The 23,952-nt window shown below is 37.8% G+C and overlaps 2 protein-coding genes across 3 annotated transcripts; one reads left to right on the plus strand and one right to left on the minus strand.

Moving 5' to 3' along the window:
• Positions 1-1,391: 1,391 nt before the first annotated feature.
• tnni1c (troponin I, skeletal, slow c) lies at positions 1,392-3,375 on the plus strand. Its single transcript, XM_079465860.1, has 7 exons — positions 1,392-1,440; positions 1,934-1,972; positions 2,079-2,120; positions 2,376-2,507; positions 2,670-2,759; positions 2,844-3,026; positions 3,120-3,375. The coding sequence occupies exons 4-7, from the start codon at positions 2,463-2,465 to the stop codon at positions 3,219-3,221; spliced, it is 420 nt and encodes a 139-aa protein (XP_079321986.1). The 5' UTR covers positions 1,392-1,440; positions 1,934-1,972; positions 2,079-2,120; positions 2,376-2,462; the 3' UTR covers positions 3,222-3,375.
• A 1,612-nt stretch (positions 3,376-4,987) lies between these two features.
• b4galnt3b (beta-1,4-N-acetyl-galactosaminyl transferase 3b) lies at positions 4,988-22,873 on the minus strand. Of its 2 annotated transcripts, none has more exons than XR_013787216.1 (20): positions 22,481-22,873; positions 19,302-19,357; positions 18,548-18,625; positions 17,045-17,140; positions 15,954-16,044; positions 15,773-15,873; positions 15,615-15,682; positions 14,424-14,502; positions 14,249-14,315; positions 13,292-13,435; positions 11,995-12,104; positions 11,711-11,811; positions 11,576-11,643; positions 9,859-11,212; positions 9,053-9,294; positions 8,327-8,480; positions 8,087-8,159; positions 7,126-7,299; positions 6,871-6,997; positions 4,988-6,585 (listed from the first exon to the last, which is right to left on the minus strand). XR_013787216.1 is itself a non-coding variant. In XM_079465943.1 (20 exons), exons 1-20 carry the CDS (start codon positions 22,611-22,613, stop codon positions 6,477-6,479), a joined length of 3,405 nt encoding a protein of 1,134 aa, XP_079322069.1. In that variant the 5' UTR covers positions 22,614-22,873; the 3' UTR covers positions 4,988-6,476. The 2 variants fall into 2 exon arrangements, 1 of the variants encoding a protein (XP_079322069.1); XM_079465943.1 differs by having other exon boundaries at positions 7,126-7,279.
• Positions 22,874-23,952: the final 1,079 nt, after the last annotated feature.

The following is a 23,952-nucleotide window of genomic DNA, read 5'->3' on the forward strand; positions in this document are numbered from 1 at the left end:
ATTATTTTACCCAACAAGAAAACTTTCACTTATTTAAAGGCTCCCCATCATATTACTTACTGGGTAAATGTATAAATTACTAATATAAATGATTGCACAATTAAATGAGTTGTATACAGTTCTTTTTTATTTATTTATGTATTATTTTAAAATGTACAATACGTAGAATATGGTGACTTTTTTGGGGTGACACTTTGAAAATAAAAATATGCATATATTTAGTTTCTCCGTTTGTTTAAGGCATTAAAGGTCACTTTCACTGAGAATTGTTTTATGTAAGCTCTGGAATACTGTAACGTCCTATTACTTTTATTGCCATTTTGTAAATAACCAAGTTATAATTATTACTGTTTAAGTGCCTGGTGGCCATCCCATAGTTCTAAAAATCGAAAAGTACAGGTATATCGGTTAAAGATAAATACTGGAATTAAAAAACAACAAACTTACAAAGGGACTGAATAACAAGAATATGATTTCTTACATAAGAAGGTATCCCATTATATAAAACCCACACCTGACATATTGTCATCAAAGGTTTTTACCTGCATATGTGTGAGCGCATATGTGTGTCGGCTGGCTCAAACATTTCTGAGTGAGTGTCTGTGATAGCAGGACATACGTGACCATATGTGCTTCCGTTTGAGGATCAATATCTCATGAATATCAGATAAGCTTTAAACTAAATCTTAGGCCGGACTTGCCTTAGGTGGAAATGTGCTACTATTGGATGATCAGACATGCAGGGCGTAGGGTGCATGAGTGGTATTCCTGACAAGCTGTTCACCCATAGAGACAGTGACAGATAGACATTAAACTTGTTACCGCAGTACATGGAGAGGCATCGCTTAGAAAGGTTACCGAACAGATCATAGACCTTCAACAGACAGTTTTACCATTGAATCCCCAATGAGTAAACCTGGATGTAATGTTTTTCCAGAATGTAGATAAGACATGTTTCTAAATGCTACAACAGGTCTTATGGTTGCTTAAAAATGTATTTATTCCACACCACAGAGGAGACAAAAAAGGTGTTTATAGATTATAGGCTATCATTGCAGAATAAGTCTCGGCAGGCAAATGGCATTTAAAATGACGAGTCTGGCTGTTGACTTCATTGCTGTACAAATACATCTATTTGAAGCAAATTCATTTTTGGTTGTATGGAGATGCATATAAGAATATGAGCATTGTAAAGGCATGATATATTGTTGGCTTTGAATTGCTTTGTCCTTGTGGCACATGACATGCAAACACACACACAGTGTCCAGCTTTAGCTATGTCGAGGACAGCTGTCCATTCATTCTCATTCCTGCATGTGTCTGTGAGCTAAAATTACAAAGCTGGTGCCTGTCACACATAAAAGCCATTGTCTCTTTGCCTTTGTGCTTTTAGAAGCTGTTTTGATCCCACAGGCAGCACCTCAGGTAACAAACATCTCTGTGTCTGTTATTACTTTCCTCTCTCAACACAGAACAGCTTTATTTTGTTTAACAGTTATTTTTAATGATTTTTTTATATTTATTTTGTCATTGTTTAGGGTGTTCTGCAGATTTGACTTGGGTTATATGGCATTTGCAGTAATGTAGTTTTGGATTTTTTATTTATAGGTTTCACAATGGCAGACGAGTAAGTATGAATTATTCTTTGATTCATTCATCCGTTTTTCATTACTTTGTAAAGCTCTGAACACATTTTCTTAATTATTATTAACAATATTATTCAATGTATTTTTTATCTCATAAATCTAACTTTCATGCTTCTTTCCCCCCTCTGTCTTCTCCAACAAACAACATTTGCAGTGATGTAAGTAATATATCTATTCTACATGCAACTTTTAAAAGTAAAGCTATAACTTTACACAATTATTGAATAGGTTGAAATGTTTCATCTTGATTTATTTGATTGATGTATTTTTTGTCTTTTGTTTTAAAGGCACCTTCTCCATTGGCCCCTCGAGGAGTGCAGGCCAAGGTTGTTTTTAAAGATCCTATAGCTCTTAAGTAACAAAATAAATACAATTCTTGAATGTATAAATCATGATAATATCAATACATTCATCTTAATTCATATTTTTCAGCCAAAGTCCAAAATCTCTGCATCACGAAAACTCTCTTTAAAGGTATAGTAAATAAAAATGTGTGACAAACAATTCATGAACAATGAAACAATGTTTGTTGTGTTTCTATAATATTAACATTATAAAAGTATTTTTACTTTGTTTAGGTTAGTTTCATTCGAGTCAAAAATGAATTAGCTATATGTAAAAACAATAGAAGTCTGTAGTAAACTTTTGTGTAGTAAATATGTTGACATATATGTTTTCTGTGTAAGCCTGCAGGTTAGAGGAAATGTTTTATATCTGTGTTTTTCTCAGATCCTCTTGCTCCAAAGAGCCATTGAGGATCTAGAACAGGAGAGAGTGAGTCGGGATGAAGAGAAGGTGAGATATCTGTCCGACAAGATGCAACCCCTTCAGACAACTGGCCTCTCAATGGATGACCTACAGGTTGGTAACATATTAATATCTTTTAAAAACAAAATATACATTTGGGATAAAAAATGTTCACGGCTTAAATTGTTTTTGTGGAGAAATACAACATGCATCGATTAACAAAAAACTTGGTTGTGTTCATTTTTTGTTCATTTTGTCTATGTTGCATGTGTGCAGAAACTGTGTCGACAACTACATGCCCAAATCGATGAAGTGGACCAGGAAAGATACGACTTTGAGGCCAAAGTGAATAAAAACAACAGAGATGTGAGTATGAAATTAGAATTGACTCTTAACAGTACACACTAAGATGGGTGAGCGTTTAGAGACTAACATCTCTTTGTGTCAAAGATCCATGAGTTGAAACTTAAGGTGCAAGATTTAGGTGGGAAGTTTAAGAAACCGGCTCTGAGGAAGGTGCGCGTGTCTGCCGATGAGATGATGAGAGCTCTGCTGGGCTCCAAACACAAGGGCTCCATGGATCTCAGGGCTAACCTTAAATCCGTGAAGAAAGAAGACATAAAACAAGAAAAGGTGCTAATAAAATATAACAAACACTTTTGTTTTGTGAGATTGACCCAGATTTTTTTTCTGGATACAACTACATAATGCATTTCTGTCTGACAGGTTATGTCGTCAGAGGTGGGTGACTGGCGTAAGAACGTTGAGGCGATGTCAGGAATGGAGGGCAGGAAGAAAATGTTCGATGCTGCTGGTGGTGGACAGTGAACGGAGTGTGTATATACAGTACAAATAGTGTATAATTGTGTAAATGGTGTGTGTGTATTTGTCAGTGTATTAGAACGGGTCAAGTCAACAAAAAAAGGAAAATCACTTGAAAGTAAATGTATAAAATCTTTAAAGTTATTAAAATGTTGATGATAATACAGTTGTTTGCGATTTATTATAAGAGCTAGTTTCAGGTTCTGATGGCACAAACACTCATTTCAGTGAGCATTAAGTTACTTATTTGAGGTAGATTTTCAAGGTTAGTTGCATCAAATAGATTTTTTACACTGGTCTATTTTTGTGGTATAAACAATTCAGAAATTTCAAAATGACACGTATACTAAAACAAACATAGTGTGGAGTGTGGTGGTCTTGGCCCGCTGCAATGTGGACCAGACCATAAAGGGATACTTCACCCAAAATCACCTTCTGGAAGTGATTGAGGCCTGAACTTTGACTACTTTGAATACTTCACCCCAAAAATAAAAATCCGTCATCATTTACTCGCCTTCGAGTTGTTCCAAATGTGTATACATTGCTTTATCCGGATGAACACAGAGAAATATATTTGGAAGAATGCTTGTAACCAAACAAATCTCGACACCCATTGTAGGAAAAATACAATGGTGGTGGGGGTCAAAGTTCAGACCTCAATCACTTCCAGTCCTGGACGACCCAGAGAGTTTATCTCTAACCATAACAAATAAGCCTTTAGGTTTAATGAAAATAAAAGAGTTGGAGCTGAACTATGAGTCATGGCCTTCCAGGAACAACCGACTGTCACGATATTTATAAAGCACACACAATACTCAAACTTCCCGTCCTTGTGTGATAGACAGACACGGCTTTCTCTCACATGACGAAGGAGTTAGGTCACGTTGACCACCGGCAGATGACAATTGACTTATTCCGACTATTCACACTGTGTGACTGACATGCATTTCTGTTCAAGGACAAAAGAAGCCGTCTCCGGCTGTGATTTATTTGGTCTGTCACCTGTCCGAGTGACAAAAGAGATGCGGTCAGATGCAGAGAGATGAGTTGGTTAAGTTACGTGAACTGGTTTGACCGGTACTTGAACGATGAGGTTAGATTGTGTATGGGATGGAAAAACAATAGCTATAAGCTAGCATTGTCCTGCAAGCGAAACTACAAATCACCATTAAACATGTAAATAAATAAATAAATGTTTCAATATGATATTGAGTGGGTGTGTCATTGTCTGAATACTTATAATTCACAGGAACATATTGTCATAAAAGGAGTATAAAACAGCAGCCAGTGTCTCCATGTTGCTCTTATTATAACCATTTCACAAGCTCATACGAGCAGGTGAGCATCCTTTTAAAATACTGTAGATACTGGAATCAGGTGCTTAATTTCTATTTAATCCTTGTCTGAAGAGCTGTTTCTGTTGTGGTTTCAATTTGCCTTCTTGATCTTTTTTAGTGTCATTCTTTGAGCACTTCCAAAAAAAATCTCAATCCAGCAGTAGATGAAGACCTGAACTAACCAAAGACATGATTATCTGTTATCATATTAAGAAGTTTCTTCTTTATTATGGAACCCATGCTTTTGAGTTTTACCTTATTTAACTGTGAAAGTTGGAAAAGGAGCCAAGCTGGTCTTTTGAGAGGGCAGAAGCGAGACCGGTTAAAACACGCAGACTTCCCATAGAGAGGAATGTTAAGCTTTGCATTCCTTCATATAAATGTCCATCACAAAGACAGGCAATGGATGGAAATAAGAAAACGACTGTTCTATTTTGACAACTTATAAACATCAGCAACCCTGCAAGTTTATTTTAAGGTTTATGGCGAACCAGAATTCATCAAGGTCACTTTCATTTTTTACAGTTTTCAAGAGGATCCTTGACATAAAACACGTGCCAAAATAAATAAAATGTATATAATATTTACAGTCGGCTTTGGGATGACTGTTAGACCTACAATGCCTTCAGTTATTTTAACGAAAAAGCTCACAGAAACACAACATGGCAGTTTACGTATGTGGAACCAATAAAAAACAGCGCTGGAATTTCTTTACAAGAAACAGTAGACGTTTTGGTTTGAAGCATGGCAGATGGCACTTCGGCATGTTTGTATACATGGCATACATCAACGTTGATTGGTCAAAACAAGCCATGTATTTTTGATGATGAGCATTATTATAATACCGCATATAATGTATGGCAGACACACGTCAACTTATCTGTTGGCTCTACACCCTGAAATGTGTTAAGAGATGGAAAATCTCTGTGTTAAAAGCACTTATTTAAAGAAAACATATGAACCCCTTAGGATTATTATGTTGAAAAATGACATCATCTTAAAGGGATGGTTCACCCTAAAGTAAAAATTCTGTCATGATTTACTCACTCACATGCTGTTCCAAACCTGTATAACTTTATCTTACAATAGGGAAAATGTTAGGAACTGATAGCCTCCGTCCCCATTTACTGTCGTCGTATAGAAAAAAGCAGTCATTCAGTAACCTTATGTCTTTACGTTCTTTGTAAGTCATGCAGGTTTGGAACAATGTGACAGTACATTTATTATTTTGAATCAATAGATTTTTATTTTGTGGCAACTGTCCCTTTGATTTATTTTGATACGTTCTTGACGTGTTTAGTGAGACTATCTTGATTTAATTTGCTCGTCAAATCTACGCTAGGCAATGTCCCTTGGAATATTGCACATCTTTTGATAGACCCATTCATCTTTCAGCCCCTAAGAGGTCACACAGCATAAAACATACAGTACAAGAGTGTGCAAAGTGGAATCAAACAAATATGCTGAATAAATACACATATTTTCCGTCATTTACACGCATCACGTTTAACATTACAATCCCGCCTGTCAGAACAGAATTATCTAAAACATATTATTCTTGACCTGGACAACAGGGCCAATGACATTCCAGAAATCTTTGACGGTCCAAAAGCATTTCCTCATATTCTTCTTCGTGGCTTTGAACTCCAGAGGGAGCTGTTGTCATTGGAGAAACACCAGGAATTGATCTCGACAGTGGCGAGAGAGTTTGTGTTAACCGCACACAGTGTTAGTTAACTTCTCTGTAACTCCAGCGAACACAGACGTCCATTTCCCCCAGAAATCACCCCACACCACATTGGACAGCAGTTATAGATGGAGGCCATTGACAATTCATGCATCTGGAACGCCCGGAGGTCCACTGATTGCCGAGATTTAATTTAAAGTGCCACAGAAACCATTGCTTAGCAGCGGTGAGACCCGGTTATGTGTTCCGCAGGATCTGCCGGTTCCACATGCCACGTTTTGAGTGAAAGTAATGGAAGAAGTTCCTCAGGTAGAGTCGTTCCACCTCCAGCCCTCCCTGCAGGATCCTAAGAAACACAGAGAAATCATGATCCTGATACTCTTCCGTGTGACATCACATCGGTCATTCAAAATATTTAAATATAAAAAAACATGTGTCCCGGGACTACATATAATGTGGTATTTAGTCTCGAGACACGCAAAAACCAATAAGTGTTTTATGATCTCCAAATAAACTCAAAATATTAAATGTACATTTATTAAACCATTGGAATCCTCTGGATTACTTAAAGGATGCATGTGGTTGTCATGAATGTCTCCATAAACACTTCAGCTGGTGTATCATGTCTAACCTGTCCAGTAGTTCCCAATCTTCTCCACCCCAACGGTCTGTAAATTCTTTGGTGTTCATGCCCCCAATAGAGTCCAGGTCTGATTTATAAATGCCCAGAAGTCCAAAGCCATTGATCTCCCAGTAACCTGCTCACAAACTAAACATTAGTCACAGTAACTGAAAATGTAGATATACAGCACGCAGAGCCAATCTACTGCATGTCTATGCGTGTTTTTACATCGAAAAAGATAAGTGTTTGCAGATAGTCGTGTACCATCAGGCTCCAGAGGCGAAGCGCCACAGTTGAGTCTCAGAACTATGGGGGCGAACGCCATGTGACCTTCAACACAGTGTTTCCTCACCGTGTCAATGAAGCCATGTGGAAGATGTATGTGCAGATCACAGAGAAACACAATGCTGTGATCATCCTGACAGACAGACAGAGAGCCTTTAAGAAAGAAATTTACTTCAAACATAATTGATTCATATGCATTAAAGACTATTGAGGTAATTCAAAAAGTGTCTTCACATCCTGATAGTTAACCATAATATCTGTCAAGTTTATTAACATAGGATTTTACTTGAGAAACAAAATAGATATTTCTAAGACTTAAATACCTAAATATATAATATTATATTTCTTGTTTTATAAATTCTTTGTCTCACATTAGCAGATATTTCTTCAAGCATAAACCCCGCTTAATTTTGGTAGATAAAAAAACGTAAAGGTGCTTTGTGTAATTTTTTGGAGGATCTATCAACAGAAACGTCATATTTAATATGCGTTACTATGTCTTCGCGGGTTCAAATAGGTCACTTTCACTTCCCTTCGCATGAGTTCTCCATGTTGTTTTTACAGTAGCCCTAAACAGACAAACTGGTCTACAGAGCGTGTTTCGTAAATACACTGTCTCCTTCGGCAAAGAAGCGAAAATGTGACAATGTCTTTGTCCTGTGAGGCACTGTAGTGCTTCGAAATTGAGGGTGGACGGGTGGAGAGAGCAGTTGGTTGCAATTCACAACCTCACCACTAGATGTCGCAAAAATCTCCATGTTGCACCTTTAAAATGATAGTCCAATTATTGCGATGGACTATATATTTGCATAACTGTTTAACAAAAAAACGTCACGTTTTTATTAACGTTAATTATCATTGTAATATTGTTGCACGGTGAATTGAGACATGATGTCATTATGAATATCTTGAAATGCAAGTGTGTGTTTGTACAACTCACAGTAATGAGATCTATTCCAGCCTGAAGCCCTGCCGATCGTTCAAAGTTTCCACTCAACCTGAGATACTGATACCTGCAAGAATATATTACATTCTTTATATTGTCCTTAGTCTAATTTATATAATCAGGACAGTTCATAAATGGGGTTCATCTCTGCTGTGTTACGATACAGAATGTAAGAAGTTTTGAGATCTTGTGGTCAGTAAATTAGTTTGCATGTATGTAAATGTCCTAATATACCTGGGCAAAACTGAATTTTGTAGGGCTTGTTCGATGTCTATATCAGTGCTTTCATAGTCAGTGATGATGATGTTGAAGTTCTGATCCCCGGTGGTGCGATAAAGTTCCTCCATGTCTGAAATAAACTGCTGTACCCAACGGGCCTGATTCTTTACTGCAGACAAACAAACACATGCGCTAAATATTTTCGTGCATGGCAACTTGAAAAATACGGACCATTTCAAATTTTCAATGAATCACTTTTTCTAGATGCATTGTGGTCATTCCAGTCCAGTGTCTGTTAAATTTCAACAAAATCAAACCTCAGGAGTGACAAAGTTATCCAACAGCAATGTGAAAGACTGTCAGCTCGACAAGGCATGAAACTGTGATAAAAACCCAGGAAATCTACAAACTGAACTTTTTCTAAATACACGTAGAAATATTGCTTAAAAGTGATTGTGAACTTGTTTGAGGTCTAAACAAATAACGAGCATATTTCTGTTATTTTCACCTCTTTCTCCAGTTTTCATTTTCTGCAAATAAAAACAATATTCTTTTTTGAAATTTGGTAGGAATAATGTTAGTAGTTCACAGAATGAAAACGAAAATGCATATGAATTGTATTCTTTAAATCAAACCAGATTAGCTAGTTCAGCAGTTAACTTTAACCGGATTAACCATTTGAGATAAACCAGCACCGCCCATCTAAACTTATATAAAAGTATTTCTGTAACAATATCTCACCTGGGATTATAAAGTGCACCGTAGCAGTTGGGTTCCACAAGAAGCCGGATGGATTGCACAGTATGAGCTCTTCAGTTTTTTGCTTTCTACCCCAGTTATCAACTCTCTTCACATAAATGTAGTCAACCAGACGCAGGTGATGTCCTGAAGCCTCCAACAGGTCCAGTTCCAGAAGATATCTACTGCCCCGAGGATAATCAGACCTCTTCACAATGTTCACGATACGATGTAGAGAAAACTGACTAAACACACACAAACACCAACCTAATGTCAAGAGATCCATTATGTAAAGAATGACACACTTCCATACTTCCCATGCTGTTATGAAGTGTATATAGTAGGAAAAATGTCTTATCATTTTCTTTGTTCTGTTGAACACAAAAGTTTGTATTGTAAACATATTTTGAAGAATGTAGAAAAGCTAACTTTGGTCTTCCATTGTAATTTTTCCTATGGTAGTCAATGTTGGCCAAGAACTGCTTGGTTACAACCCTTCTTCCAAATGTCTTTGAGTTCATCACAACAAATAAATGTATACAGATTTGGAGGGGAAGTAAATTAAGACAGCATCTTCATATCTGGATGAACTGTGTCTTTAATGTTCTTTTTGATGTATTTTGTTGAAACAGCAAGTGAATCTGGACTAGAGTTCACGTCTTGCAAAATGGTCGATAGGACTACATGTGCAATGTGACGAACACATATGGTTCGACCAAGTTTTCCAAAACTCAAAACGTTGTTGCATAAATAAACAGCCAAAGCACAAAATATAAACGTCCCCTGATTCAGGGTTTAGAAAAATCTACCTTGGATATTTCCTGTTGAGTTTCTTCATGAAAGCTTCCACCAAAGCCAAAGCCTCGGATTCGCTGAGCAGCAAGTTTCCAGACACGTTACACTTCAGATCGATCCAATCCGGACGCATGCGGTGCAGATCCAAAGGTTTCACCTGGAATGTCTGAGCCCAGTTGACTTCCACATCAAACACAGCTCTGTTGATAAAGTCATAACCCTCTTCATCGGAGTAACCCTGAGCCATCCAGTCATCATTGTGTTCAACATCGGTCTCGCTTACGTGCATCGCATTATCCTTTATCTCATTTATTTCTCCTTTTCTGTTGTCATTAAAGCGAGCCCATTCTTTGTCATATTCCTCTCTGGGCGGAGGAGCATCACGCTCATGAGTGAGGTTATATGACGACGGCATATTAGGTTTTTGAGTAAGGTAATGAACCAAATTTTCATTCTTGCCAAGCTTGATATAATTTTTATTGTCGTCCTTCAAAACATCTATCAATTTATTATCTTCATATGTTTCGCCTTGTAGCCGTTGTAATGGTTCCGCCTTGACACGATATCTTTCCAACGTTTTGGTCTTCTGTACTTTTAACGTGTCTAATGTTTTATTGGGATTTTTGCCCTCATGTTCTCCCATAAAAGCTGTCATAGTACCTGACCGATCCATGTTGTCAACACGTTTATGCTCATAAAACCCTGCAGAATTGGTTACCACAGCCCTACCCAACATGGCGACTCTCACTGGCTCGTCAACCCTGTAGATTCTTTTTGACTCATTACCCTTTCGTCTGTTCTCCATCGTAACAGCTCCATCATTGGCTGGAACGCCACCATCCTGATTGGTCGACAGGTCAACTAGCTTTTTCACATCTGACCTCCAGCGTTCCACTCTTTGAGCCGGTTCTGGACTCTGACGGTCAGAGATCTTCTCCATGCCAAAGTTTTTCTCGTGACCCTGGTTCCTCACTTCAGAAGGCGAGTTCTGTACGTAATTAATGTTTTGTTGTGCTGTCATCTTTTGTCGCCGTTTCTTTTTTCTTGTTTTCTGTTGTGCTTTTGGGTACTCCAGGTATTTCTTTGGTTCAGGTTGTTTCTGAATTTCATTCGGCGAGTTGTCGTGTTGTATCTGCTCAGGTCTGATGTCAAGCTCTCTATCGACTCTGTTTCTCATTTGTCCGTCGTGTTGCTGAACAGAGAACAGTTTTCGTCGTCTCTGAGATAAAAAGTCATTATAATCACCGCCAAACTGTGGCAGATAATTGTCATTCTCCATAACTTTCGTCTTCTGATTCTTATACGTTCCAGCATCCTGCAATCCTTCATAATAATTTCTTCCCATTCCTTGTTCTACCACACCATCTCCTACAGGAAGATATGCGAGAAATAACTCTTGTGCAGCAAGTACACTACATGCTTTTATGGTACACAATTGCCAGTACAAAATATGTTCTTCATTTTTGTAATTTTATCATTAATAACAATATTTTAACTTTCTCTGTCTCTGTCTACTGATGTAACAAAGGCCTAAATATACATTAATAGGCAACTCAATATAATATCAACCAATAACATTTGTTTTATCCAATCAAATGCTTCCCGCCTCACACTACCTCCCACTTGCTATACAGCTCCACTTGTAAATGCCTCATTACTGAAGTAAAATTGTAAATGCGGTTCATGTCTTCTACAAAATGAACCCAACAGATTCACTGTCCTCGATCATACCTCTGAACTTGAAATATAACTTGTCTGTCTCAGGAAGATCCAGCTGAAAGAAGTTTGAGAAACCGTATCTGAAAGGAAACCATTTAAATGTAATACGCAGAGAGACAATTACAAAATTATTCAAAGAGTGTTTACCTGTCTATATAATAAGGACTACTGCGGTAAAAACATTTGTTTTCAGTCTCCATGTGCGTGAGGCGAGTATAATCGTTGGGATACACGTACGACAGATGCACCTGCAACAGATTATACACCCCACAAAAATCCATTTAACAACAAAAGTTACAAACATCTGATGACTTTCAATTTCAACAAACTTACAGACCGAAATAAGTGTCATCTGTATGTGTGCATAGTAAAGGTTGTTGGTGTGTATATAGACATACTGTGTATATATATTTATGTGCGTGTGTACGTACAAACTGCAGGCCTTGATAGCGCACCAGAGGATATCCCTTTATGATGTAGCTGGGGTTATATGAACATCTGGGTAAAACACCTCGCAATCGCATCCTGTCCAGTAATGGAACTACACATACAAGACAGACATTTATTCATTTATTTTTCTTTCTGTTTTTTTATCAACTCTAATGCATATTTAGTGTTATGTAGATTAATTTCTATGATCGTGTCATGGTTATGTCTTACTTTTCCACAAGGTGGCTCCAAATTTGGGTGGTTGCCAAATAAACCTTTTTTATTGGGAGGGATACTCCCCCCCAAAAATGTTCGGTCATGAATGACTCATGTTCGTCATTTTTTGCTTCTTTCGAACACAAAACAAGATATTTTGAGGAATGTAGGAGAACAAACAGCTTCAGAACTGTTGGTTGCTAAAAATATCTTAATGCCATGAAGCACTTAAGGCTATATGGTGAGAACTAGTTAAAGGCGGGATATGTCATGCATTTTGATGACTTTACACTGTTGACCATGCTGGCTTCTCATGCTTCTCATGTCAACTTGTTAAAAACGAGTTATTAAACTAAGTATTTCTGTGCTTGATACACTCCCTCACCACTCCAGTTTCCAGCAATTCTCCCGGAAAAGCACACCAGCGGCAAGGCGAAAGAAAGAGCCTGCCTACGCACCAACAACCCGCTTATCCAGATTGGCTGCGCTGTGTCAAGATTGGCTGCACTGTGCAGCTCGATGCTCTTGCATTAGTGAGAGAAATTAAGACGTGTTTGTTAGTTCATAGCATTTCCATGATGGATGTTATATAAACGGTGGCTATAACGTTGGATTTAGAGATCGTTTGAAACTGATAGATGTTGCGGCCCCGGCGCGAAAACATTCCGGACTTGAACTGCACGCGGTTAGTCAAACTAAGTCATAAATGTCATATGTATATAATATAATTCTTCAGAAACTGAGTTTGTCATCCCATCTTTAATCTATAAATAAGTCGATCCACACACAAGGGGAAGGGCAATTCGGAATCCACAATGCAAATATATAAAAAAACACTAACTGTTAAAAAAACATTATTTTATATTAATAATATTTATATTTATCATTTTAAACAGCATATGAGAGGTGCATCTTCATTGTTTGTTTTTTCAACATTTTGCTGTTGCACCATAGTTTGGACACCTGTATGGTTTATTCGCCAACTACTTAGCTATATGAAGTTTAGTATTCTATTTGCAAAATGAGCACTTAAATATTAAAGGAGACGTTTCATGTACACAGTAAAATGAATGAACGTCTTACTCTCATGAAATGAGTCACGTGGATCTGATCTCAACATGTCCGCTCCATGGGGCGGAGCCTGAAAAGAACTGTGGGGTGGAGCTACATGACTGGCAGCAGTCTGAGGAACGTGACCGACATCTCCTGCGTTCAGAGTGGACTCATCTACACGCACAAACACACACAAAAGTGTCATTGGTTATATCTAGTACAAATATACTGGACCTTTACACTCAAATTGCATAAAATTTCAAGATAACCTATAACATTTATCACAGTATGCAGTACACATTCACAGCACACTGTGTGGGACACTATATCCCATGATGCAATGCGCTTGGGACAAAATATCCCATAATGCAATGCAGTTGACATTATATTTCCAGTGTGACAAATGACAAATGTCTGCCAGATTTTTGACATTTCTTTCTAGACTGTCAATATGTGTGAAGACTGCCAAAATACACTGACAGCTGCATGAAAAATGCAAAACAAGTGTCTCGGTTTTCAACATGAAAACTGCTTCAACAAATTCACCATGGGTATACAACTACATGACACACTACGCTTTCATCAAACATTTATTATTTCGCAATGATTACTGTTAAACATTAGTTAAAAACTCATATGTATTATTTGACTTCATAGTAAGTCAACACACACACACACAGACAAAATGAATAGTCTTTCTTTGTTCCTGCAATGTATACAAACCCCAGTGTCTACGCACACCTAGAAAAAACACACATTCATACAGCCCGACATAGATATAGATTAACGCAAAGGCCTGTGTTGACACACACCAGCTGAACCAAAAGGCGATGACAACACACACGCAGGCACGCACTTTTGCTATTGGAGGCAACCCCATCATTAACTCTATTTCAGGGTGTGTGTGGACAGGAACAGCTATTCCAAGCGCCCCAATGTTACCCTGACATTTCTGAAACCACAGCTTAAAATAAGACACACACTCACTGCTGTAGAGAGAGATGTACTTTGAATCGATGATCGAAAATCCACTTCCAGCCTGTTTGAGTTGCCACTGGAAGTAAAAACAGAGTATAGTCACATACAGTACAACGATCACCGTGTAGTCTGCACAAGTACACCATAACACAACCATTAGACAACCATTAGACAACGCACTCACCGCAACCTCTACGTGATCCGTCCCTTGATCATCCTGTTTATGGATGAGCTCAAAGAAATATTTTTTGTTCATCTGAAGACTGTGAATCAAGATGCATTTTGAATTAGAACAAATCGTGTACGAAGTGCAAGATGTTTTTCAGGGTCTATAGACCGTTTCAAAAGAAAAGCACCGACATAGCAAAAGAAAAGTACATTAGCTAGCAAGTTTAAAGTATGCATAGCCAGCATTACTTTGGGTTACCAGTAGAAGAAACGTTACCTGGCTAAACTTAAGTGAAACGACCCATTCAACAAACTGTTTATTTTATTAATACAATATAAATGAATACAAATGGTTATATTATTAGCCACTAGCCAGACCGATCGACAAACACAGACCAGAAGTTAACATCGGGCCAAGCGGCTGCGTCCGATGCGTCTACAAAACATGGTTTGGAAAATAACCTTTCCTGACAAGATATAGATTTATGTCATAGCCGATAACATCTTTAATCTGGTTTCATTAAATCAAGTCCAGCTAAACATTCAAAATCAGGTTTACGGTTTTCTTTGCTTATATTGTCTGCAGTTTTATATGCAAAAAAACTGAAGGGGCGATTTGCATTTCGGGTCTTTTGACTGTGCATATTCGTTATTTCTAATGTGGACGCGTGACAAGCATGCTCAAATAGGTTTTCTAGGCTCTTCAGCGCCGCATCGAGATTAAAATATTTCAACTTTTCAGAATGCCGCACGCAGGTCATGTGACAAGACCAACAATATAGACAAGCTCAGTGAAGATGGAGACACAGATGATCAAAGCATACTGTAAATAAATCTAGTTATTTATTTTCCGTGCATTTAATCCATTTATCCTCCTTGTCTCAACGGCTATCGTGGTCCATGTTTGCTTAGACATCAGGAGAGCGCAAACACCTAGCCGCTTTGTAAAGAAAAGAAGAAAGCCCCGAGTTCTTATTCACAACAATTGCTCATTTTCTTTATGAGGACATCTTCTTTCCCCAGGTTATTTCCTCTGGGGACAATTTCAGAAACTTTTCCTACATAATTGTAGAATAAAAAAATGACACAAAACTACAGTATTTACATCTACGCATTTGGCAGACACTTTTTTCCAAACTAACATTAAACAATGCAGACACACTATAAAATGCCGGGCTGGGTGCATGTTAAGGGATTCTGAACTTACGTAATGAAATTGGATATCTGACTGGCATATTTCCCATATTCCCCTGGGGCGGTCCATTCTCTGCCTGTCTGCAAATACACAAATCACAACAGACTGAGTAAATATACTACATGTGTAAAACGAACAAAGGATCAATTGTAAACATCGGCCTTATGTACCTTTCCGACGGAAGCACAAAGTTTTATATTCTCTGGATTTTCGTCATCACTAAGCCAAAATTCGCTGTTATCGTCGGAAGCCACTGCGAACATGAAGTCACCTGTTGAACACAGGACATGATTAAGTGTGGAACATTGAAGATCTTATACCCTGCAGACACTGTTTGTGTGTGTTACAGACCGTCAGTATAAGGATGTATATAGCCAAATATCCTGAGGCCGTAATTGGTCCAGCTGGGCGACACGGCTAGTTTTCCAACAGTGATACGAGACTTGGAGAAAAATACAGTGCATACAAAATGAATAAAGACTAACATTGGACTGGAAAGTAAAAAATACAGTCGGGTTAAAGAGTATAGAGCCTCAGGTTCAATTTAAAAAACACAATACATTACACGCTTAGGTATTTCTTGGACAGTATTATTTGGAAAAAGGCAAATCAGGGAATAACAGTTTTATAAAATGATACAAAAATTGATAGAAAACAAAACGCTCAATAGAAATAAAGCATATTTCTCTTTATTTCTAAATTATAATGGCACCAATGGTTTCTTGTATTCTGGAAAGCTTTTAATGGACAAACATGTATTTTGCCTTGAAGTCAAGATGATTAGTCAATTTTTTCTTTCCGATACATTTTCCAGGAAAGACTGTAAATATTAAACTTGTAAATCTGCTCAAGGTTTGTTACATACAAGGGCTAAACCCACAAGACGAGTTATATATTTTTTGCTCTTAAAATAATATTCTCAATTAGATTTTCTCATTCAGTTACGCCAATAAGTGTCCTCGGTTTGCAAAAACAAAGACTGAAGGCAAACTGAAAAACTTTAGAACAAATATTCATCCACGACTGCACGATGAGGCGGTGCAAGACATATATTTATGTTTAAAAAAGTATATAATTTTGTATTTTTCTTGGAAAGTGACTAATCGATTCGCTAGACAAGACCCTTATTCATCGGCTGGTGTCTTGAAGAGCCTTTTGAAGCTGCGATGAACCTGAAATTTGGACCGTAACCAACCCCGTTTAAGTCCTTTATATTGAAACGAACCCTGGAAAGCTTTCCTCAAAAGCCTCAATTTATTTTCAACAATAGAAATAAACATAATTACGTATGTATGACATTTGGGTGATTGAATTATCATGAAATTTAATTTGTGAAAAAGTGAACTACTCCTTTAAGTATTTGCTAAGGAACACTTTCTGTTTCTTAAAGCAGGAACTTTGAGAGGAACGCAAACATTACGCGTACATGTGAGTCTACATACATGAGGATAGAGCGGATAATGTAGATTCTTCCTCAGCTGAGCTACAGACGGGCCACACCAGTCCTCAAACACATGAAGATTTGCCTGTCCTTTATACTGAAAACAAACACACACAGAATCAACATCAATCTAAAGATCAATGTGTGCAAAGACAGAAATATTTGGATTAATGAACAATTTTAAACTAACAAAGGGACACAGTATATGTTTGTGTCAATTAATATGATCCTATTCTTATATGGTACACATGTGTGATCTTTATTTAGTACCGTGGTTTTCATTCCCCATTACCTGACAGTACTATTCTGTACTAGGACGAATAATTGCGATTAATCGGATACAGAATAAAAGTTTGTGTTTACACAATATGTGTCTGCGTACTGTGCATTTTTATTATGCGTTTATAAATACATACATGTACACATTCATGTTTACTGGGAAATATTTGCATGTATATATATACACTGAAGAGTTTGGTTGAGATAACTCTTTTTTTTTTTTTTTTCAGAAATCATGTTTTTGTTTTGTTTTGTGTGCATTCAAATGAATATCAATCAAACTTCAGTTGGTTTGTTTTAACTTAAGCCACAATAACTAAAAAACGAATAAATGCAATAAAATGCAATTATGCAATAAAATGCAATAATGCAATAAAAACATGATAACTTAATAAAACATGATTTATGAAAACGAGTTCTCATTTTGGAACCGAACTCTTCATATATATATACAGACGTGCTCAGGTTACATCGAGGAACATCGAGCTGCTTGGAGATGGTCTTGTACCCTTTACTTTACCATGCTTGTCTGTTATTTTCTTTCTGAGCTCCTCAGACAACTCCATCCTTTGCTTTCTCTGGTCCATGTTCAGTGTGGGAAACACAATGATACCAAACAGCACAGTGACCACTTTTCTCCGTTGAAATAGGCTGAATGACGGATTACAAGATTGGATATGTGTGCGATACTAATTAAAGAAACAAATTCGTTTGAAGCATCACTATAATCCAATGATGTACCATCCTTTCTAAGTAGTACCAACAAATGTGTCCAGGCCGTTTTAGAATATCTTTGAGGAATTAGCAATAATTCATCTCTTTCCACAGCTTCTTTGCTTTATTCTATGACATACCAAAGGCGTGCACGTATACATGATACAACAGCTTTTAATTTCATCACTCTTCAGTAGTTAGCATTATTTCAATGCGCATTATTGAAATAAGCATTATTTGCTTTAAGGGTACTAACCAATTTGAGCACGCCTGTATATCACTTAAATGATAAATAAACATTTATTTATATAAATATATAAAATACAAATTAAAATGCACAGTTCAAAGACATATATTACGTATGTACACATAACCTTCGTTCTGGATGCGATTAATCGCAACTTAATTGTATAACACACCTTCTCTGTACAGTACATTTCATGTTAAAACATCAACATTTGTGTATGTGTGTACACCTGTCGGTGGCTTCTGTCATGGTGTGCATCATTACCTCCGGTCTCCATTTCTGTCGAATGTTTTTAAAAGTCCAGTACTGTTTATGACTATTAGAGATGTGATCGCCTCCAACCTGTGACATACATTAAACACACATTATATTTGCAGTTTTGCAACTTATTGAATCCATGCAGTACTTTATTTTACGAACTATATCTCCAGTATGCATATGGTTTGAAGTATGCAACATTTGATGCATCTCTGAAACAATGCTGATGTGTTCACCCATCCACTTCCAGTCTGACGGATGAACAGGAACGTGTCATCTGGAAAGACTTGACCTTTTTCTAGACTTTTCTACACTTATTTGATTAGATTGGCAAGAGTTACAGCGCCTCATACTAAATGGGATTAAAAATTCAGAATAATTGGACACCACACGCTGAATTAAATATGCAACATGTAGCCTACAAATATTTACTTACAGATCAGTATACCTACTGGAGAAACAGACTGTTTCACGTGACACAAATGAAATAAAATGAATAGTAAATACAATAAAAATATTTACTATACTGCACAGTTTGTCTATGTGTCCAGCCTGATCTCACAGGAATTCGTATTTGCAGGTATTCTTACGATCAGAATTATACGATCTTTTGAAAAGGAAATAAAGAAGCCCCACGCCTGACTGTTACTGGCACAAAAGTAGACCTTTCTAAAACATGTTATATACGAATAAGCCACTCCGCAAAATAGTTACGAATTGTCATGAGATAGTGATGAGGCGTCTGTGCCCGGGTTGTTACCTTAATCCCAACAGCAGATTTGGCCCAGACGGCATCTTCACTTTGCAAGGTTACGCCTTAAAGAAAAACAGAGTCAATTTTTAATCAGTTACCAAATTAATTAATTAAAAATACACTGCAGTCGGAACCGTGCGTGTCAGATTCACTGCATTTCGGCAGATAAACCGAAACGGATTCCATGTCACATGAATCTTTAACATTTGGGAAATAATACACTTATTAGACACACACATTCCTCTACATGTCACGTTCTCAATCACACGCTTTGAAATAAAGTGTGCATTTCAGATTTCAATGGGATAAACCTGGATGTCTATGGTTCATGTAAAAAAAACCTGCCGTGGGTTTAACCCTTGTCTGGTTTTCATGTTTTTGTTAGTAAGCCTATGCTCGTTTTTCTAGCATATTTAAAAATGATATATTTTTAACATTGAAAAAGCATTCTTAACACATTTTCTGTGACATTTCAGACTTAAAATGTGTGTGTGTGTGTGTAGAGAGAGATGTGCAAGAGTGCTTAACCTTCACCCTACCACACTGCCGCCATAGCAACAATAAACCGAGGAAATGATGCCTCACCTTATAGTCACCTGACCTCTAAAGCCATGAGCAAACAACGTTAGGAGGGTGGGATCTTCAGGTGGTATTTGCATGCGGGCTGGCGAGTAAACATCCTTTGTTTGTGAGTTTCAGTAAAATCTCTCTATCAACACATGCATGTTCAAATCTAATGTTGCTTCTATTAGAAGCATCTTAAAATGTTGTCTTTCTCCATCCAAATCCGTTCCTTCACTGACGTCCCTAGAAGTCAATGGAAGCCTCCGGAGGAATGTAGTTTTTTTAAAAGAGGGAAGAAGCCCTCTGCGCCCAATGCTGCCCGACAGAGAGAGACATCTCTCATTATGCCCTACACCTGCTCTTTGATGTTCCTCCGGAATGAAGACGTTTTCTTACATGAACATTTGGAACCTACTGCTATAGGACCACTTGTGCAAAATCAAGGGTCAAGGGTCAGTCACAGGAGTACGCCACTTCGCACTATCCTACAAAAAACCCCGGTGTGTGTCCAAACTCACACACACACACAAAAGGCATAACATCACATGTTTTCCTTCACGCATGATGAAGCAGGATCTTTACCTGCTAAAAATACCTGAAGATGACAGAATTGTTGTTTTAACATGTAGTGAAACAGGATGAAAGAGTTAAAGAATCAAATGTGCATTTTCTGTTTTACTAGATATAATATCAAGCCCTTTTCTTCTTTCCACACTACATGCAAAGCTCACCCAAATAATCGTTTCATCATTAACTCACTCTCATGTCATTCCAAACCTGTCGGACTTTCTTTCTTCTGCAGAACACAAGAGAAGATACTTTGAAGAATGCTGGTAACCAAACAACACTGGCCCCCATTGAATTCCATTGTATGACCACTGAGAGATTTCTCAAAGAATCTTATTTTGTCTACCACAGAAGAAAGAGTCATAAACAGGTTTTGATCAACATACGGTGAATAAGTGCGCTTGCATGTTATGACATGCTTAACAGTTCCAGTTTTGCTTTGTAGTGGATGAGCGTCTGGTCTATCGAGGGCTGGGCGAGCAAGGTTCGCCGGCAGAGACGATGACACCTCCACTGACATTAAAAGTACAATGTACAAATTCATTGGCCCGGTTTCACAGACAGGGCTTTAAGCCAGGACCATGGCTTAGTTAAATAAGGATATTCAAGTCAATTTTTAAAAACGGTTTTATAAATATTACTTTGAGACAAAACAATGGCACTGACAAATTTTAAGATACGGCAAGGCACGTTATTTTCAGTTAAGACAGCTCAAACAAACATTCATTTTAGTCTGGGACTAGCTTTAAGCCTTGTCTGTAAAACAGGCCCATAGACTTGCAGTGTGTTTTGCGTTTGACGTCATTTTCCCTCATCTGAGAAATCGCTTATTTACGGAAATGTAAAACCTGTGTAGCGTTCCATCTGAGACACTAGATGGTAAAGTACATAATACAGTTGAAGTGCAAAGTGTGTAGTATGTAATTTAAGACACACCTTAAGTTTCCTAGTGGAATCTAGCACTGCATTTAACCTTTGGAGACTAACGGACCTCAAAATAACAAATCTCAAATTTGTGTTTGTGAATTTGTTTATCGCATCTGCTATCAACATTTCACCCATAACACACACTTTAATCTGCTCAATCTAAGCAACATGAAACCATTTTATACAACCTAGTAGGAACACAAGGCACCGTGGCTCAGGGACATAAAGCTCAAGTGAAGAACATAGCAGGTGTTCACAGGAACGTCACGTGATTATTTCCGCTCAGGCCGTTGGAACAAGGAATTTACAGTAGATCACAATGAAGAATGAAGTCTCCAACCAAAATTCCCGTCCAGTGATTTGATCTCATTTATGATTATGTTAACAGACAGTGTTCAATATACAATCTATTCAAATGTCGGATTCGGCCACCGGCTTTGCATCCCTGACCTCCAACTACATGATAAACCCATGCTGCAGGTCACCCGAGCTCTCTCTGGTTTCCTCAATCACACAAAAATCTCTTCGTATAACATTTGAAAATTTGAGAACGGGACCAAATCCACAAACTTTCTTGGTTAAGTGAACATCTCCAAACTCAACTGCCCCTCCCTTCTTAACCTCAAATTGACTATGGACCCATCCCATCGCACACTTGAGCGAATCTTGACATTGTCATGAGAAGGTCACAGCGTGACACGGCCGAACTGACGATAACAACAGCAATCCCTGCGATTCATAAACACTGTCTATTTGTTTGCATATAGGCGTTGAGTGTACAGTAATTGGTAGAATTGACTGTTATTAAAAAACAGATGGATTACATGGAATTGAAAGTAAACAGTAGGCTGCAATGAAATAAAATGCTGAAAAAACCACACATTCCAATGAATTGTTTTACAAATACCCACATGAATCAGTAACTATGTTAAAACGTAGTATATAATGTGCTTTGAGCCCAATTCTAGTAGGATGTAACGGTGTTCCCATTCAACAGATAACATCCCACCAACAGAATCCAAAACATGACCCAATATACTAGTTTCAATGAATCCAATCCAATTTCCATTAACTCCATTAACATGCTTTTTCAATGCAACTGCAAACTGTGTTATCAACTCACTCACCAGTTCTACTCCAAACACTGGTGGCCATGAGCTCCAAATAAGCAGCCAGAAACCCCACCATCAGCACCGCCCCGAACACAATGTATTTCCCATTGCGCTTGAATTTCCGCACGGGAAGAAAGTTTAGCATCATCTTTAACTCCGGTTTCAGGCTCCTCGTGTCGCACACAACACCAAATCCACTGGAAGAATCACGCACGGACGCACGCACGGCGGAACTCGATCCGCGATCAGAATTGCGTCCGCCGCCGAGCTTACCTGCGCGACCATCAACACGCGCAGGTTAAGCAGACCACGCCCTCTCGTGTGACGTCGCGCGAACCTGAACAGGTAAACGGGGTCTTGAGCTTTAAAAAGAAGTTTTGCGTGCTGGTGAACAGGTGGCATCCGTGTGGCGGGTGGTCCAGTTTAACCAGTATAACCAGTTTCTGCTGGTTTTGCATGTTGGTGTTTTTCACCTGTTGCAAAAGTGTTCAATGGCTCTTTGAATACAGAACACACCAGGAAGTGCAGAACTGATAAAGATGCATGAGTGTGTGTTGCCTGGGGACTAGTGCTGTCCCTGCTGGCCTCCGAGTTGCCAGGTGACACAGCACGCAAGTGGCTACTGCATATAAAGACCTCCAGTTCTCTTGATTCCTTAGACTTAAATCCAACAGATATCATGACGCATCAACAATAATAATAACATTTGTGTGACGTCAAAACAATTCAAGTGGGATGTTTACATGATAGTAGGTCATGTAGAGTTCATATCAGATGTTATTACTAAGCCTAAGTGGAACTTGTACGACTACCCCTTGTTTACAGTTGCATATCAGAACCAACAGACTTCAAGAGATTTACAGTGAATTTTTTTCAGTTATTTATAGTTACACATGTTATGTCAGTATTTTGGATCTCAACATGACTTAATAAACCTGCTGTCCATCCAAAACCACGGATGTCTAAATTCAAGCACTTTTTGAACTTGTTGGATAGTTGCAAAACTCAGTGACAGACATAAAAGGTTAATAATAATAATGATTTATGGCAAACAATTACAAAACATGGAGATACGAGGTTTCAGAAGGTTCACTGATTTGAACCATCTTCTAAAAGTTAAATCTAAATGAAATATATCAATGTATTTAAATCTAAGTGCATATTTTTTCTCTGTATTTTTAAATGACGTTTACTAAATGATCAATTAGGCATGTTTAAACAGTATTTAAATGGGAATTACTATAATTATCTGTTGTTAACAAGTGTCCATAACTTTTAGAGGTGCAAGTGCTCCACAGTTCCAGCAGATGACAGCATAAACACTTCCGTGGACAACTTCCCATGCCTCTGCACATTACACTTTGAAACCTTGCATTGTTAATGTAAAAATTGCACACGGTTTACTACACTTAATTCATTATCGTTTCACAGTTTTAACAGACTGCAGATCACATAAAACTTATACATATTTCCTTTCATATCAATTT

This window comes from Barbatula barbatula, assembly GCF_947034865.1.
Source record: "Barbatula barbatula genome assembly, chromosome: 10".
Lineage (NCBI taxonomy): Eukaryota > Metazoa > Chordata > Actinopteri > Cypriniformes > Nemacheilidae > Barbatula > Barbatula barbatula.

Bases quoted from the DNA above. Each gene is read 5' to 3' on its own strand.
- tnni1c (XM_079465860.1), top strand. From the start codon at position 2,463: ATGCAACCCCTTCAGACAACTGGCCTCTCAATGGATGACCTACAG. The intron at 2,508-2,669 runs GTTGGTAACATA...GCATGTGTGCAG, and splicing joins TCTCAATGGATGACCTACAG to AAACTGTGTCGACAACTACA. The intron at 3,027-3,119 runs GTGCTAATAAAA...TCTGTCTGACAG, and splicing joins AAGACATAAAACAAGAAAAG to GTTATGTCGTCAGAGGTGGG.
- b4galnt3b (XM_079465943.1), bottom strand. From the start codon at position 22,613: ATGATGCTAAACTTTCTTCCCGTGCGGAAATTCAAGCGCAATGGGAAA. The intron at 7,280-8,086 runs GTGAGTTGTACA...TCTGTCTGTCAG, and splicing joins CTGGAATAGATCTCATTACT to GATGATCACAGCATTGTGTT. The intron at 6,586-6,870 runs GTTAGACATGAT...TGTGTTTCTTAG, and splicing joins GATTGGGAACTACTGGACAG to GATCCTGCAGGGAGGGCTGG.